Below are 18,757 nucleotides of genomic sequence, written 5' to 3'. Positions count from 1 at the left end.
AGTAATTCAATTGCTTATGAAAGGCCTGTAGGAGGCGGCGCTGGAACGCCCCATTCATTTGTCATCTGCCATCTGTCCGTGCTTAGAACTGGCTGCTGAGCTAAAATCTATGGAGCGCCGGTTCTCACATTGCCAGTCTCCTCAGTCCTGAGTCACTCCTGCCTATTTGCATATCGGGCAGTGAGGCCGTATCGACGTTCTTAGAGCCGTCAATCGAAATCAAAATAATGGTGGTGCTCAGAGACAGGAGCGTTCAATTTACTTCCGCTGCAGGAGCATTAGGACACTGTCGATAGTTGAAGACGACGAAGGCGACGTCTCGCGGAGGCAGAGTAAAAACTCTCGTTAGGAACTGCAATGCGTACGCTGGCGCAGTTTCTGAAATCAGCGAAGCTCATCGATATTGTGGCTCATCGTCCGCTAGTTAAGCTCATCTATGGCTCCGATAGATTGTGGATCTTATCGGTCCTATCCCGGTGGGGGACGTTAGCAGTGTGAAGATGGTAAACATTGCTTCAAGCACCGCGTGTTTCCAGAGATTACCGGCGCGCTTTAAAGCATCCCAGGTGGTCGAAATTGTGACATGCGTAGAAGCACGAACTGTTCCTTACTCTGTGGATATAAAATTGTTAAGTCATGTAGCCTTCTGCATTGAAATTGACGAGTATAACACATTTACGCGGACTGTTGGGTTCAGGGATCCATTTGCGAGGTTTAGTGACTATTTGCAATCGTGGGTAGCAAATTTTAGGGTCATGGTACTAAAATGGGGAGTAATTGCAATTTGAAGGAGTAAAAGCTGGAATTACTCCTTATGTTGCCGTTTTGTTTTTGTTTGTTTTTTTGCTGTTTTTTTGCTGTTCAGAATATTTTATTTAACATAATTATCCAAGTACACAAGGAAGTTACACTTTGTCAGAGTGTATAGGCTGGCTCTCTTTTCGCGTAAAATATCTTCTGAATTATTATTATTAATTATAAATTATTCCCACAAGCCCTTGTAAGCTTTGCCTCCCTATACATTCTTATGTAAAATTTAGTCAATAAAGAAATTGAATTGAAATCAATTATTATTATTGTTATTATTATTATATGATTAGATATATAGAGAGCGTAGGTAGCCATGCCGTCGTTACTCTTTTCGTATTGTTGGCGTTAGACATAACGCAATACTCCTCTATCCCCGTTCGATTATGTCGTGAGATTTGCTCAAGCTGATCTCTATCAAATTCTATCTTCATCACTCTCTCTCTCTCTCTCTTGTTAGCTTTTGGCCTGATTTCCTTACCTGGTATTGACTACAAGGTTTCTCTTCTGTTGTTTGTTGCAGTCGTCAGTGTATTTTCCAAATATTTCTTCCTTTCTCTATTTGATCCCATGTCATCATCACTTCTTCATTTATTGTTGTTGTTCTATTTATTTGCTCTGCAAGTACTGGAGTAGTCATATTAGCTACGAAAGCCAGTATTTACCGTCAAGTAGTCTTCGTCACAAGTAGCATTAAAGTAGTCAAACCTGACTCCGTCAGGTCTAAACATCTCCATATGCTTTTTTTATATATTTTCCTTCTTTTTTTATATATATTTTCTACGGCTATAGGAAGTGCGCAGCAGAGACCTCTCTTCTTTCTTCGTGCTGTGAGCGTGGGCTTCGTGCTTCGCAGAACGCTGCGCTCCTTTTTCATGCAATGAGCTTTTACAACGAGCGCTTACAAATCACAAGAGTCGCTCACCTGGAGTTGACGTACGAGAGGCAGTGAAATTGCGTTGTCCAAGCCATATGCTTACAGAGTACCACTTGTCGGTGTACGGCCCGGTACAGAAATTGCCCCACCGCTTTGTCTTTGACCGAATAATCTACTGAACAGGCAGTCAGTGCACCAATTAGTTTCTCTTCTCTTTTGCCCCTGCCTCTTTCGATGAGAATCGCTGAAGCAGCACTTTTCAAAGGAGTCCTTTCACCATTTTAACCCTCTACATTGTCATTGCATTCTCTCCGCCTACTTATCATTTCCTAAGTCCCCCCCCCCCCCAATTCGTTTTGCACTTAGGCGTCTCGGCTCTCTCTGAAGGATCTCCGATTATGCTAGAAGTGGAATGCGGGCCTAATTAGGGCGCTGTAAAGTGGAAGGAACTTAAGCTCTTCGGAACATTCCATGAAGATGTGAGGGAGGATGCAAAGTGAACGGTAAATTGTTTAAGCCCGCAGACCACCACACGTGCGCAAATTTTCTTGTGCGGATTTTGGTGAAGTACGCAGTTACTTTTGCTCATAAGTTCCGACCAGCTTGCACGCCTGCCCTGACCGCTCCAGGTCGTATCCAGCTACCGCGGCTCGCACTTACCGTTGATGAATGTCAGTTGGATATCGTCGGTATGGATGAGCCTGATGACGATCACCGCGTTCCTCTGAGGACAAGTCAAATTATGATGCCGTCGTACTGCATCTCATCCGTTACTAACCACCACCTGCACGAATGCAACTTCGCTCTGCTTCTTGTTGCGCAAACATTCACAACAAAATGGCAATGGTTAATGGTATACCGTGATGTTCCACGTAAGGTTTGTCTGCGCAGTGTGGCAACATGGGTTGCACGTGCCGCGGGATAGGACTGCGGAGAATTTCGACCACCTGGGGTTCTTTTGACGTGCGCCGGAAATCTCCGATAGGCGGTGCTGAAAGCAACGTTTACCTCCCCCACATTGCTACCATCTTCGGCAGGGATCGAACCCGCGATCTTCACATTCACAGCACAACAAACGAAGTATCCGCTCAGTTGATTCAGACGAGTTTTTGCGCGGGTTTCTCGTTTTTTTTTTTCGTTTTTTTTTTTCACCTTTGGGGGAGGTATGGGAGTTTGGGGGGGGGGGGGTATGGGAGTAGCCGAATTTCTCGTGTGTCGAATTCAATCTCTCCCTAGTATTTTTGTTCATCAGCATCAACATCAGCACTTTCTGCACGAGCCACATGCGGAAAAAGGGAGGGAGATCACTGTCGCCGACGGCCTAATGCCCCTAATGGCCCTTTTAGACGGGCAGTCTTCAATGACGAAAACTGAATGGCCATTGAACATGGCGCCGCCTTGGTGACAAATCCTCAAAGAGCATTGAATCCAATGCTCAGGTTGACACGCTACGCATATGTTGGCGCTACCGTTCAATGGTCATTGAAGTATGTCCAAGGAGCAGGGCTATAATGCAAGCAGCTCGGAATCCTTGCAATCAAACGTCTCGGTAACGTTTCACATCACGTGTATGAGGAGGGGGGGCATACATAATGGATAATACGCGGACAAGCTGGTGGCAACTATGAGGATCTGATACTCTGCATGCATGTTTCACTGCAAGCAGAACCTATACGTACATGTGTCCTTATTACGAGCGAGAGATAGACAGAAGCGCTCACCAGCTACCATAATATCTCAGAAACACAGCGACGAAAAAGCTACTCCAGAAGAGGACGAAAAACACTCCACAGTCGCGGTTTATTTGTTGTTTGTTGTTGTTGTTGCTCCAGAAAACGCCTATCCATTACCCTCGAGGAAGCGTATTAGCATCACAATGGCCAAACGCTGGATTGATTGATTGGTCCCGGAAGAACTTTCAGGGTTAATGTGCTGGTGGCGATCCCGCTGGTCATAGCTACGCGCAAGCACTATATTGGCCTTCGATGAGCAGCGCTATGAAGGAGGATCTGCGTAATGCCCGCTTGTGTGCCACAGGTGGAACAGTTTGACCAGCTGCATTTCCTCATTCTGTTGGACCTGTTTCTGAACTAAGCAGTTCTCCCGCGTGAAACTGTCGCAAGATAAGTTCGACGTCAGCGCGAGTAAACGGTATCGTCTGAAACAGCCCAGGCAGCGCACCAGTATTGGTCCAATATTGGCCCAATGATGAGCCAATATTGGCAAAACCTTGAGAATATTGGGCAAGTATGTCCAATGATGAGCCAATATTGGCTGAATCTTGGGAATACTGGTTCAGTATAAGACCGGTATTCCCCAATGTGCAGCCAATATTGCGCCAATATTCTGTGCTACTTGGGACAGCACAATTAAGCAGCAGCATCTGCTGCTTCACTTCCTGTGTTGCGTACCGCGGTGTCCGAGAACTCACTGAAAGTTAACATCATGTCCAGCCAGCAGGCGTGGTAAGTCCTGCTAGCAGTTTGAAAGAGGCGCTGGTATAACAGGCGCGGGCAGGACTCATTAACATATGAAGGGTTTGCTGGAGCACGTATGGACAGCTTGTTGTATGCTTGTCTGAAGTCAAGAATGCACGTTCCCTAGAAAATTTCGGATGAGCATCCTTTCTGTTACGCCTACGGTCCTTTTATAATATAAGGACATCATATTGACACTTCAGCAATGGCCCGTGTAAACTGTCGGCAAGAACAAATTTCTAGGTATCGGTCTAGGAAACGTATATGTTGATTGGACAGATGTTGATGCCGACACGAGACAACGCAACAATACAGAAACCCTGCTTAGTAGTCCCTCTCGCTCATTCGTGACGTCGATAGCCGCGATGTCGTCTACTTCAGCCAGTCGGCTACCATTGTGGATTGGACACACACATTGGTTACCATTGTGGATGCCAGTTACTGCACGTGTCGCACACATAGTTGCTTTATCCCCAGCTGTACTGTACGGTTGGGTTTTCCTCCTGTGCGCGAGAATGCGCTCGATATCAGGGACGTGGCCTTACTATAGCTCGCATGAAAACTAGCCTTTTTCTTTCTGTTGCACTTCGTGTCGTCGCATGCGTTTTCGCTCACTTTCTCCCTGCTACTTCGCCTCTCAAGCGCTCAAGTATAGCTGGAGTATGTAAATATCCGTGGCAGATTAATGCTCAATTACGAGCAAATGTTGCATTACAATACTGTGTGCCACCGTGAATTTCTCTAGTGACAAATGAGTGGCCGAGTTCCGTAAAGTTAGCTCACCCGTATGCGCATTGAGAGAAACCTGGGGGAAAACAGCGTGAAAGAGACATGAAGAACACGCGCGTCAGCTTGCGGAAGAAACGGCGTGAGAATTTGGGCTATGAGAGTGTGTTCCGAGCTGTTCATTGCTTCGTGAAGTGGTACGCTCCCATTGTTGCCACTTAAGTTTCTTATTCCCCTGCCACACGGGCACGAAAAATGGCATTAAGTGCTTAATGGTTTCAACCTTAATGTCATCCGTGCTCTTTACACAGATATATTTACTGACATTTTTCTGAATGACAGTTTCTGCCTAATGAGATCGCCACAACTCATTCGCCGACGAAATGCCTATACTCTCGCTCCTATCGTCTCTGCAGAATAGCAATTTTCACGAAGGAAAAGCCTTATTTTTACCGACAAAACTAAAGGAACGCAAGATGGCGCCAAAGGGGCGGTATCGACATCATGACGTTTAATGTCATTACAAACTGACGTGTGGCACGACCTTCGTGGATAATGCTATTCGGGACCCTAATGGCATTAGACGATAATGTCATTTGTTCTGACCGTGTGACACAGGAATGCCAAGGAAAGAATCGGGGGAAGACAGACGTTGATAGGCCTCAGAATGTTAAATGGGACTAACGTGACTAAAATGGGGAGTAATTGTAATCTAAGGCAGTAGAAGTTGAAGCAATTGCAGCTTCCAGTATCCTAGATCGTAATTACTTCTCCTTTTACTTCCCTGACCCCGAAATTCACTCTCAATTTACTCCCCATCACTGACACTACTTCCTAAACTTCGCTTAGACTTCCGCTTCCGTGCCTATATTTATAGTCCTGAAATATGTGCGTCCTGTGTGTATGCAATCCGAAGAACTCTGAAGCTGTCGCGCTTGCGGCACCGTGTGGTACCGTACATCTGACTGTGATAAACACGGAATATGAACCTACACTATTGAAAATGAGTTTCACCATATAGCACGCTCTTAGCCAACCATCATCCCGAATGACAACGTTCTCGCCCCTGATTTGTTGAAAACGGGAGGCGGAGCCTATTTTGTACCATTATGCACGTGCATAATAGTACAAAATACTTACTTTGCTCTCCCCGATCAACTCATGCACCCTCTACGCATAGACATCACCTAGTCGAATCTCACGAGTGGCTATCGGCAGTACCGTACACACTAAAAAAAGGTAGGGGCCACGACTACTTTTTAGGGTGTTCTTTGTTGTCCCGTTTAAGTATAACACCAGTGTATGTGTGCAAGTACACCACAAAACAAGGGTGTACTGGTACGCCCTACCGTAGGGAGTACCGGTAGGCACCGTGCTGTGTGCAAGAGGTGCACCTTTACAACCCCAACAAGGTATTACACCGATAGATGGTTAAGAGGAAGCACAAGTACGTCGTAGTGGATGAGGCAATTAAACATAGGAAGCCAAAGGCAACGCAAGCCTCACAACGACCAGTTGCATACTTCAATTCAATGATAGCAGCGAGAATCCCACACCTGATCCCCTTCCCCTTCCCCTTTTCTCCTTCGTTCTTCCCCTTTCCTTTTCTTGTTTTTCTTTTCTTCCCCTTTTCTCCTGCTTTCTTCCCCTTTCCTTTTCTTATTTTTCTTTCCTTCTTCCCTTCTTTGCCTTTTTTGTTTGGAATAGCAAGCCGACCTTCGTCTGGCTGACCTTTCCTTTCTTTTTCATAATAAACATATCCACCCCCCCACACACACACCCCACACACACACCTGATGGTGTTTCTGCAGATGCCATCATTCGATGCAGTACAAGTACGTCCCAAGTGTTCTCTCTTGGGGTGTACTACTGTCTCTTAGCTTGCTTCCTTGAAGGCCGCTCCTTGAAACTATTAGACAGACCTTTGCATCAAGTTCTTGTGTACATTGCTGTGCTCTGATACGAACATACAGTATGAGTGGAATAACATTTACCTGGTGTGGCTCACTATACAACAATAACTTTATTGTGAGATGATGGATGGGGAGTTTCATCACCAGGGGCGATACTCTACCTCTTTTGCTGGTTGTGATGCGGGGAATGAAATAATGAGCCTCTTCACGATAAGGATCGAAGTCCTGTGGTATCCAGAAAGGCCAAGAGAGCTTTGAGGACAGAGCGTTGGTGGGCTGGAGTTTGCTCGGTGTGGAGCGCCGTGTCTTCTTCCGGTTCGTAGAGGTCCTGAGAAAAGAGCAGCGAGAAGCTGAAACTTTGATTGAGTCCTTTTTGCGAGGCGTGGAAGTGCCGAGTCAGAAGAAGACAGAAGAGCCGCTACGTCGGCTATTAAGCAGATGGAACGAAATGAGTACGAAAGAGTACCTGAGCGCCATTGCACGTCATCTGAAATAAGTGCTTTCGAACGAAGCTTGTCGCAAAATCGTTGCGTGCAAAGGCATTCTCTACGACATATCTGTACTATTCTGCCAGTTATAATTGAATTAAGTCTAAGACAAATAAAAGACGAAGACGCGACCTTTATACTATTGTCGAACACACAACCCTGGTTCGATCACTACATGTTGAAACCGCAACCAAAACTTGATTCGCGAGAACGGTGTTCTTTACAAAGTACCCTTATATTCGATGAAACGAGCGTTCCTTTCGCTGAAACGTAACCCGCTAACGTGCAACCTCGTCTCTAAAACGTTATTCTTTAAAACCTCACTAAACTGTATGCTAAACCCTTGGCTATGAACCGATCTATTTATTTATTTATACTGGCGCCCTTGTGAGTACCCAAGACATGAGGAGCTCTGTAGTGTCCCTCGCAACGTTGCAACCTCAAAACAGTCTTCTAACCCTGTGTGTCGTGTCGATAGACTGTGACGGAAATGAGGCTTACAAATTGTAGAGCCAAATAGGCACATGCGCATTCCTGCCGGTATGAAGCTTTCTTGCACGACAACGGACCTCTGGAATCTGCCAATAACGGCGAATTCTTGACGATACCTTATTGACTCCCTTATTATGATGATGCCATCTTTCGACATGACGTTCTTGCGGAGCGACGCCACGCACTTTCTTCAATTTGTTCGTTTGGGAGACACGGCACGTCAAATTGTCATCTTGTCAGTGCCTTCCGGACGCAGAAAAGTTCATCTTTTCGATCCAAAGTTCCGTTGGCAGTTTTTCGAAGGCACGTTATACAGCAGCAGGAGCGCGGGAGCTAAATTGTCGTACAAACTTTTCTGTATAGGAAGTCCCCCTTCTTTCAACAGAGGACAGCGCGTTTTCATTTGTGACCGCGGTGTTGTCTCCTAAAAAAAAAACTTGAAATAGTGATGGCAAGGGTGTTTTCTTTCACGTTCTCCCCATTTCGCCCTCCTTTTTATCTCTATCTCTCTTTTTAAGTGATCATTTCTCTCGCTTTATTCAACATTCTTCGTCGAATGAGGATCCGCCGACTTTCTCGTGGCCGGACCAACGTAAATCATACGTTGTAAAGGCTTAGGTTAGCCGTTTATCACGCACTGTCAGGGGCTCGGTTCACCCCCGGCATAATTAATGCCTCCGAAGGGGCCGTTGTATATTACCTCCAAAGGCACGCTTAATAATTCTTAAAACGCTCAGCATGACGTTGTTATGTGCGTAATAATGTTAATGACAATGTTCTTATCAAGAATCATTCCTACCTTATGGTACAAACAAAAATGATGCGCGTTATAGTATCCTTAACGAGAGGATGATGATGATGGTGGAAGGAGAAAAAAATGGAGAATTCCTTAACGGGGATATCTCCATCTGCACCGTTTACTTTTGCACAATTTACCACAGAGCCGCATCTTTTCCAAAATTTGATTTCACGTGCCTTGCATGTTCGGGTAACGATTAGAGAGCGTGGAGACAGAACGCTAGTGCAACAGCAATGGGTCTATAAAGAAAGGGCGACATTTCACTCTTCATATCGATCCGATGCAACAAATATGTTAATGATAATGAATGGGGAAATTCGCCAGGTAAGGTGCGGCCCACTACTCCAAGGAACAATGGGGCAGAATCCGATGCAAATCGATGCGAATCGACGCGAAAGGTGCCAACAAAGGCAACAATGGGAAACTCGTACTCTCTCTCGAAATCACCCCTTAGCGTGCTGAAGCAGCTGGACGAATAATGTACCTACGAATCAGACAAGCTTCTCGGTCATTGTTTTCCTTTGTTTTTTTTTTGTGTGTGTGTTTTTTTTTTCTGTGTTTTTTTTTCTTTGTTCAAATTAAATCAAAGGCAACCATTCCGCGCTTCGATATTGTCTTACCGTGGAGACACGTTCGATTGCCTCTGCGTACAGTCGTCTTGGACACCATTCTTGCTGACCCGCACGTTGTGTTCGATATATTTTCGTCGAGCATGTATTCCTGTCCGGTGCGAACAGTTTGAACCTGAAGGTTGGCATGAGGGGAAAAAATGGTGATGATGATGGTGATAGGAACAAGAAATGAAGGCTCGTTTGTTAAAGAGCGTAAGCATCAGACAATTGCCTTCAGTAATTTCTTTATGACCTCTACTTGCCGTCAGATCGTATAAAGCTCTTGAAACCGGTACTTGAAATGCTACGGGCAATAGGTAATATCGTCTTGTATTTCATTATATTTTTGTAATCTATCTAATAATTTTTGAAACGGGCAAAATTTCATCGAGTCTGGGAATAACAAAGAACACGGACCGAACGGCACAGAGACGTTCACTGTCTCTCGGTATCTGACACTCATTGCCTCCTCTAAAAACAAAATTTCTGGGTTACATGCTACTTACAGCTGTTCGTTCATCTTGTCCACAGATAATTTGACGCCACTTTTTAAAGAATTTCAATATCTAGCCCCTGTTTAAGATTTTGGACAGATTCCATTATTGTCTTACGTGTTTTCGGAATCCAAAACATCTCCATGATTCGTACTGTGGAGATTATTCATCATCTCTATAGTGCGTTCCAAAATTCATCATTATTCCGAACATTATGAATTCGCTCAAATGTTCCATCAAATTGGTTTTGATACTTGTAAAGTGGATGCCTTCCGCAAAGTTAAGAATAGCTATCAAGCCAGCGCTAGTTTATTAGTTTATTAGTTTCATCCTCCTAGGTTTGTACCAACAACATTGTGCTACTAATATTCGTGCTGTTTTTATTGTCTCACTACACAGCGATTAAGTACAGAGTGCACAGTACCGAGTATGAAATTAAAGATAACTTCGAAGTGCCAAGCTAAAAAAAAATCGTTTCTCTCGTAGTTCAAGTAGTACCTTCCCAGTTCATCCGCGCACCGCACCTTACCCAGTAGTGGCATTGCCATCCGTTTCCACAACACAGTATTCCGCCGCTTCCTCCGCGTCTAGAGAACTCCGTGTTCACGAATGATTCACGTGGGTTACGAATAAATACCGTTTGTCACTTCCAGGCCGAAGAAGAGCGGTTAAGTAAATGGACCACATTTTTAAAGGTCAGACATTTTACGCGTTGATGACTTCCCCCTGAATAGATGCGAAGTGGAACGGTCCCAATGACTGCTATCACATTTCCCATTTCTCCCTTCTTATATATATATATATATATATATATATATATATATATAATAAACATACCCACCCCCTATTTCTCCGAGAAAGGCGCGGCTATTCACAGAACGCATCATCATCATCATCATCATCATCATCATCTATTGTTGTTGTTGCATTCAAAAATTACGTCATATATCTGGATGATCTTCGGGGCCGCACAGCTTCTGCGTGCATGCCGAAGAATGACACTTCGCTCCAGCTGCGAACATCAGAGCTAAGAGTGTACGTAAGTCGCCTGCATGCATCGAAACCTGGAATGACAGCCAGCCTTCCACGCGTTTCACGCACGCTTGCCTGCTCTTCTGCAACAACGCATTCGTGGGAACTGCCGTTCGAGGTGGTCTCGTCTTCCTTCTAAAAATTGACAGCTTTCGGAGACTCGTTTATTTCAGACCGACAGCTCGCTTTGACGCGCGACGCGATTGAAACCGACCTCGCGCGCGTCTCCAAAAAAAGTGGGCCGTGCTCGCATCCGGGCATATTGTATTTCTCAGAACGAGACCTCGGTGTTACAACAACAACAACAACTTTATTTCCGACCTTGGAGAGTGGGGACTTTCATCGCCGCAGGCGATACTCTACCCCATTACTGGTTGGGATGGGGGGAATAAAATAACAAGCCCCTTCACAATAGCGATCGAAGTCCGATGGTGTCCAGAAATGTCAGAAGAGCTTTGAGCGCAGAGCGTTCTTGTTGTATATAGAGTGCCGGAGCACAAATATACGTAACTTAGAAATAGAGGCACGTTTGAGCGCAAAGCTAATGACGTCTTGAGTTGCTATATTCTTTATCGATCGTACCAGCGGCGTACGGCCGAGCGGGTTACGGCGTCATTCTCGTTGGTGGTAGCTAAGGTCGCGCAGAAGACTGGGAGGTAGTGGGGTCGAATCCTATCACCGGCTGTGCTGCCTGAGGTTCTCCCTGGATGTTTCGAAAACCTTCCAGACGAGTGTCGGCACAGTTCCCCCTGAAGTCAGCCCAGGACGCATATTAACCCCTCCTGTCCCCCACTACTTCCTGCTGTCCTCTCTCCATCTGTTCAAGTCTCTACGCCGCTCATACCTACAGTTGCCTCGCGGCGCTAACACGAAGCTTGATTGATTTGTAAAAGAAAAAAGAAAAACGCTAACGCTATCACGAAAAAAAGAAAAAAAGAAAAATCGATCGTAACATTTAAGGAAGAACGGTCTTCCTGCCAGCCAGGGTGCATGGCAAGGTTACTCTAAGCGAAGAAAGAGAAACAAGAGGGAAGAAAGAGAAAACCCTCTAAACACATACCGGTCACGTGCAGGACAATATAGCGTTCACGTGGCTTTGATGATGGTCAGGGAGTAGTTAGCCTACTGTTAAGCAGAAACGTCATGGTTCGAAAAACTAGCCGAATTCTGTCCGAACCGAAGTCAGGACCGAAGTCGGTCTCGGGACCGTAGAGATATGCCAAATGTATGAAATCATGCAACACTAAAGTAAGATGATTGCATCTTGTCATCACCGTCGTCCGTAGCCCGTCTAAGTCATTGCTCAATTTTGCTCAACAAAAGCGCACTGTCCGGCCCATCCAATGACACGGCCACAACCTTGTTTACGAGTTTAGTTGAAAACGAGAAGCCATATCGAACCCTCGCTCGCGGCTGTTCCTTATCTTGCGGATCCCCCGCCACCAATGCAAGCGGATGAACACGAATTTGAGCGCAGGATAGTTGAGCGAAAGAGAGCATTCCTACACTGCTCCGCGCAAGAAATTTGTAAACCGAAACCAGTTCATCACTTGATACAATCACTAAAAATCGAAGCTATTTTTTTACTGGTTTGGCACTTTCTCAGAGTGGCCATTGCTGCGGCACAAGTACCAAAGCCCGGCGAAGCAAAACAAAAAAAGTCAGAATGTTGATTTAACTAATGAGCGCATACAAATGAGAAACTGAGCGGCCAGCTTGTGGCCAGCGCATCAAGGACGCTAAAAAAAAAAAAGGAAAACAGTTACCCGATAGGTGGCACCGTTGTCGAATCATTGAGCCCGGGGATTTTCGTGAAACGCCCTGTATATAACCCAATTCTCTGTCTTAGTGAACTCTCTTTTCTTCGCAGGTGTTCATATTTCGTGTTCAGCGGGGCCCCTTCCAGGAGGAGTTCTATCAGTGCGTCACGTATGGTTTCTACTCGGCGCAGTGGCAAGAGCAGCTGTACACCACCATCAGCCTTGTACTCATGTTTCTGCTTCCGCTTGCAACATTGGTCACCACTTACCTGTGCACGTTCTACACCATTTCCGGTGAGCCATTTCACTCTCGACTACGTTCTACTTCGTTTCATCTGTGTTTCATCACATATTTTGTCGCGGCTGGTCGCGGTGAAGCGCAAAAGGACGTAATTCATTGGTGGATACAGGAGTAGAAGAGCGTCCTTTTGCGCTTCACCGCGACCAACCGCGACAAAAATGTGTAAACAGAAACCAATTAATTACTGCAACAAATGACCCGCGTCAGTGGCAGTTTTTTCTCTAAAAGATGTCCACTGAAGGTCCCAAAAGGGGTAGTACCCATTTTAATGCTGACAGCGCCCTGCTTTAGGAGTTATATTTTTTTACGAAACTCATTTGAATTTTTATTTAAATAATGAGCGCCTCCCGCTCATTCACACGGTGCGCAGCTTGTAGGTGGTGTCGGACAGATACTTGTAAAAAAGAAAGTTCGAAAGTTCGATTGGTGCACCCGTTCGCGAATTATTTAGCCCGGGGATTTAACTGAGACACCCTGTATGCATATTCAAGCACTCAGAATATATCATTTACCATATTCAACATGTAAACATGATGAGCGCATATAAATGACAAGAACATGTAACAGAGAGTATGGTTGAAAGCAAACAAACTACAAGGGTCTATTTAATATATAACAAAGAGGGAAATTTAGCAAACATTTTACAAGGGTCAATTTATTACACTAAGGTAATCTATCTCGTAAAACATTCTTCAAGTCGTGTTTAAAGATTATTAAAAAAAAGACTGGGATTAAAAAATGCAAAGTTTGTGCACCCTAGTTATTTTTCACTAATGGTACAACAAAACGATCTGAGGACCTACAGTTGTACTGGATCAACGTTTCAGTCAACGCACAGTTCGTGATAAAGGAGCTGCCGTCGGTTGACGCTTCACAGTATATTTTCTGTACAAAGCGGTATGTATTAATCTCCTTCGCGTGAAGAATACCCAAGCTCTTGAAATGTGCCTCCGTATGATCATACCTTGATATCCCACTTAAAAAAGGGATCATACGTTTTTGAAGTAATAAGAGCTTTTGCAAATTTTTTGCTGGTGTACTTCCCATAACGAGACACAATAATCAAATCTCGAATGAACAAGTGCATAGTGAAGTGGATGTTCCACAAAACTGGGCAGACAGTTGCTAAATCTTTGCAGAAAACCTATTTTTCTCGATAACTCAACACGCAGTTCGGTTCGTCGTTCGGTTGATCGTTCGTTGTCTTCATTTCAGTTAGTTATTGGAACGAAACTCGAATTACCGGCGGTACACATATTATAGCTTAAAAGGGACACTGTGGACAATAAGGACGGTTAACAAAAAGTAGGGCAAGAAAATTCGTGAGGCAAACTAACAGCACAGAAACATGTTTCGAATCTCGCAGTCCTCACAGTAAAACAAAAAACAAAAACAAAAAAGCAACAAAAAAAAAGTGAAAGGGTAGCAGAGAATAACTGTAAAACCGTGTAGTGTTCGCAAGCCCTTCATTTTCGCGAATTGACAAATTTGAAGGGCACGCGAGAACGTCCAGCGAGATTTGTTCGAAAACTATGCTGAATGGCAAACTTTATCTTCACGGTTGGTTGTCCAGATCTACTATAGACGACAATCTGTTTACAAACATGTTACGTCACGAGAAGACTGGTCCGAGGTTATATTTTTCTCTGGTGGGCAAGCAGCGGGAAAAACGCGTCGGCTGATAGAGCCCACCAGCATGCTTTGCGCGGCGGCGTTACGTAATCAATGACGTAGGAGCGCAGGTCGTCTATACAGCGCAAACATACGCGATGCCGCTTTTATCAAGTGTGCTACGAGCCCTGCTACGTATAGGTGGGATGCATTTGCGTAAGTCGGATCACCAGAAAGAGTGAAAAGAAGCACGCGTATAGGCAGGGTGCGCCGGTTCACCAGAAAGAGGGAAAAAGCACGGGTAAAGCTATGGTGTGACGTCATATGCACGCCACCTATACGAATACGTGCCCTGCACCCAATTCGCGAAAAAAAAAAAAAAACTGACAACGCGAAATTAAAAAGGTTTTACGGAACACTGATAACTTGTTCAGGAAAAGTCGCTTTCTACGAAAGAAGTAGAACAATAAATATCGAGCTTTAGGACATCGGAAGTACCCTGCGACAATGATACTCATATGAAGGAAGTTATGATATCCAAGCATAAAGCAATGTAATGTCCACGCGTTTGTCATCTTTTCGGAATTGCTATCGTGAACACCCTTGGACGTACTAAAACTGGTACTCGTATACGTAGTACACCAACTATAAAAAAATAATAATAAAGAAAAAAAATCGGGCCCGTCCGGGATTTGAACCCGGGACCTCTCGCACCCAAAGCGAGAATCATACCCCTAGACCAACGGGCCACGCGAAGACGGCGCAATTGCTATCGTCAAGGGCGGTGCTCCATTCACTAGACTAAGCACAGTGACCTTGGTAGACTCGCCGCTTCTGACGTTGCTCTCAGCCGGGAACTGAAACCTCAACAAATATCCATTCGGTTACGGTTACGCTTGCGGTTCAGTGTCAGAACTCTGAAAGCGGTTTCGGTTACGGGATTCGCAGTTTTTAATATTTGCTGTTATCGGTAAGCAAACCGCGGAACCGGTATTCTTTTCCGTTTTGTCTAGGATGTATCTGAAGGCTGCCCGGATGTCGCAAAGTGAACTACAAAGTGAAAGCGGGTGAAAATGAACATATTTATCTCTTGCGCTCCGGAATTCCGGAGCGCAACAGACAGAACTTTCTTCAACTCCCTTCTGCCATTTGCGATATTCCCCGTTAAACAATTTGTTGCGGTCTCTGTTATCTCGCGCACATTCATTTCGCTCGTGCTGTAACAAGCTACAAGGCAAGAAAAACTGCGTGCGTTCAGCGCAAACCGGTGTGGAAACAAACAACGTGCAACGCTTGGGTCGCAATCACACGGTTAGAAACGCATAAGGGATGTACGCAATGCATGTTATACGATGGGTATGTCATCCTGTTATGTGTCCACGCGTATAAAATGGCATGTTGTCGACACAACGTCTGAATGAAAAACACATAACGAAGAGACCTACTTTAACAGGCGCTCGTACTACACCACTAATCAGAGTTGTAAAGCGATACAAATATCGCATTCAAAGTTGTTCTCGTTCACGCTTGAACCGATAACCGAAATCACATTTTTCGGCTCAGGTTACAGTATCGGTTAACTGCCGATAGCGTATTGCGGTTACGTTCCCGGGTTAGGGTTCTTGAAAAGATTTGGGTTCCCCCCCCCCCCCCAAACGGTTTTCGGTTCCATTCCGGTTTCAGTCCCCCGCTCTCAGCGTACAAGATTCACCTGAATCTTGACGCATGTGTTCTGTAAGTATTCGCTTCTCCGCTCTAGCTCAATACGGCTGAGTGTCCGGCAGCGAGAGTTTGAAAAGAACTCTTCATAACGACAACGTACCACATTGAATAACAATTACGTTCAACTTGGAGAAACGAGTGTCTTTTTTCTGCAATGTTTCGGGTACTTTATGGTAATTTTCAAAAACACTGCTCTTGAAATCGACCCTCGGGTGCGTGTTAAAAATGGGAAGATCTACATTATGATAATTCGCCACGCGATTTCTCTCGGTAACGGGCTTGCAAAGAGATAGATAGAGAGAGAGAGAGTCTCAGTCGCAAATCGTCCCTGTCGTTTTCACATACTCTGCAGAACGCGGGATAATTCGTGTGTCCGACACAGGCGTTCCTGAATCTAAAAAAGAAAAAAAGAAACCTCCGCTTGTAGTAAGAGCGACAAAGAGCCTTCCCCGGCTCCTTGCTGGTGCAGATTTCTTCCGTACAACTGGAGACGGTCTGGAAAACGGTCGATGGCTCCGTTGCTGTTGTTTTCCGCCTGTATCATCTGAACAACAACAACAAATAGGTGATGACATGGGTGTGTATCGCCGTGTATACCGATTCGGAAACGTTAACAGAAACTTTTAGTTGTAAGCTGGTGATCGGTAACACAAACTTGGACGTGTCTGTCCTTCAGACCCGACGTTCCCAAAACGCAGGCGGAAAGGATTGTGAAAACCTGCAGGGAATTACCCTCATTTGGAATGCAGATACAGGCACGGATAAGCACAAGCGCCGAAGTGTGCGCCCGGAATAATCTCACCTTTTCCACCCCTGAATGCGATCACTGTGGAAAAGGTGAAAGAGGACGGCAATTAGGCTACTTAGCAAAACAAAATAGGTTGGTCGGATGTAACCTATTAACGCTTCCCCAACGTCACTTTCGCAATTTGTTCCAGATTTAGGATCACTCGTAATGCGGCTCACAGACTTTTGCTACTGATCCCGAGGTTACGGGTTCGATCCTGGCTTATACGGTGCCAGCAACCTGGTGGCAAGGTCAAGTTACTTATGGCGAATTCGGGTGGTCATTTCATGGCAACAGGGCCTAGCACTAGAAAACTGCTAGGTCGGCGCATGAGCTAGATCGCGTGACCGTTGCCACCCGAACATGAGTGTCAGGGGTCTAGCGGTTTTAGGTGCTTGGATCACGCCAGTGGGCACCCCAGTGCTATTCTTCGGGTTCTGTCGTCTTCTAACCCATGTGAACCTCGACGTGCACGCCAATGAGGGCCCTCGCTAACCTCGCGATGCGGATATGACGACACCGGATATAGTTGGGCAATCGGCTGCCCGATAGCTTCGATGCTGGGCGGAAAAAGCGCTAGCTGGCAAATTCCTCGCGCTCGGAAAGTGCCTCGCGAACGTGCGAGATCTGGTAAAACTGGCGAGACCCCGGTGCCGGCTGTGCTGCCTTGGGTTTTTTTCCAGGGTTTTCCTCGTACGCTGTCAGACATGTGTTGGCACAGTTCCCTTAGAAGTCGACCCATGACGCACATTCCCCCAGAGCGTTAGTCATGACGTTGCTCACCTCTGTGAGGCCGACAACGGCGACCTCTGTCAGCACCACCACCACCACCACCACATGTACATGTCTCGTGACGTAAAGCCATGAAGTATAACGTGTGAGCAACAGTGTTATCACCATCACATATGCAGACCTATCGTCATCGCCATCGTGGCAGCAATGCTTCGAGCCACGCATGCCCAGGAGTTCATGGGCATCGTCGACGAATGAACGTCATCCATGAACTCTTAGTAATTCGATCTATTACCAACCTAAAGCCCTAATAAACCTTCCCTTTCCTTCCTTAAACTCGCCTGCTGGTTCGGTCCTTCATCTGAACATCTCGTCTGGCTAAACGGGGACGCCAGCTGGGTCACTGCATTTACCATCACCGGCCATCAACGGCCTTCCCGTTTACGCCTGACCGTAAAACGTCATAACGGTGGAGTGGAGGCGATATGAAAGAAAGAAGAAAGAAAAAAAACATGGTGGCAGAAAGATGTGTTAAAAAATATATAGGACCTGCTGCTTTGCATTCATGAGTTGTTGCTAGCTAAAAGGAGCATAACGCTTAAAGATGAAAGACCAGACCTGTGACCATAAGGAAATGTGCAAGAGCTTTGATGGTCAGACAGCGCAGCGATGAGTTGACCCAAGGACAAAGTTTAAAACCCTCGATCGGCCACATATGGCATGCCCTTATTTGTCTACGAAACGTCGGCACCGACATGGGCGCACCATGTCTGACATGAAACTTTTGCTCGCTGTGCCACTGTCTCTTGAGCTCGTCTGAAACATCCCACTATGTATTACTTATTTGTTGTTGTTGTTGTTGTTAAGCTCATCTCTGCTACAATCATTCTCGCTCGTACTTCTCCTTTGTCATTTCATGAGGATCATTTACCGTCTGATTGGAAGGTAGGCAAGGTGGTCCCAATTAGAGTCACTAAATGAGCTACTCTTATTATTGTAAGCGTGTAAGCGTAGCTACCGTATTATAAGCGTAGCTTATTTAGTGACTCTACTCCCACTCTAGAAATCTGGAGACAAGCACTGTGCACTGTGCGATAAATATAACAATATCGTTAACAAGCATTCCTT

The 18,757-nt window shown here is 45.5% G+C and overlaps 1 protein-coding gene and 1 non-coding gene across 3 annotated transcripts in view; one reads left to right on the top strand and one right to left on the bottom strand.

Moving 5' to 3' along the window:
• LOC135371273 (gonadotropin-releasing hormone receptor-like) overlaps window positions 1-18,757 on the top strand; it is a 271,561-nt gene that overhangs the window by 239,279 nt on the left and 13,525 nt on the right. For both annotated transcript variants that reach the window (XM_064605370.1, XM_064605369.1), the window contains exon 2: window positions 12,587-12,770. In XM_064605370.1, the coding sequence (XP_064461440.1) occupies window positions 12,587-12,770 (184 nt within the window). The remainder of the gene's footprint in view (window positions 1-12,586; window positions 12,771-18,757) is intronic.
• Window positions 15,066-15,137, bottom strand: Trnap-ugg (transfer RNA proline (anticodon UGG)). Its single transcript has one exon. It is a non-coding gene; the product is annotated as a tRNA-Pro (tRNA).

This window comes from Ornithodoros turicata, chromosome 10 (genome assembly GCF_037126465.1).
Source record: "Ornithodoros turicata isolate Travis chromosome 10, ASM3712646v1, whole genome shotgun sequence".
Lineage (NCBI taxonomy): Eukaryota > Metazoa > Arthropoda > Arachnida > Ixodida > Argasidae > Ornithodoros > Ornithodoros turicata.
The sequence above is the reverse complement of the archived record's forward strand: the minus strand, read 5'-3'. Positions and strand labels throughout refer to the sequence as shown.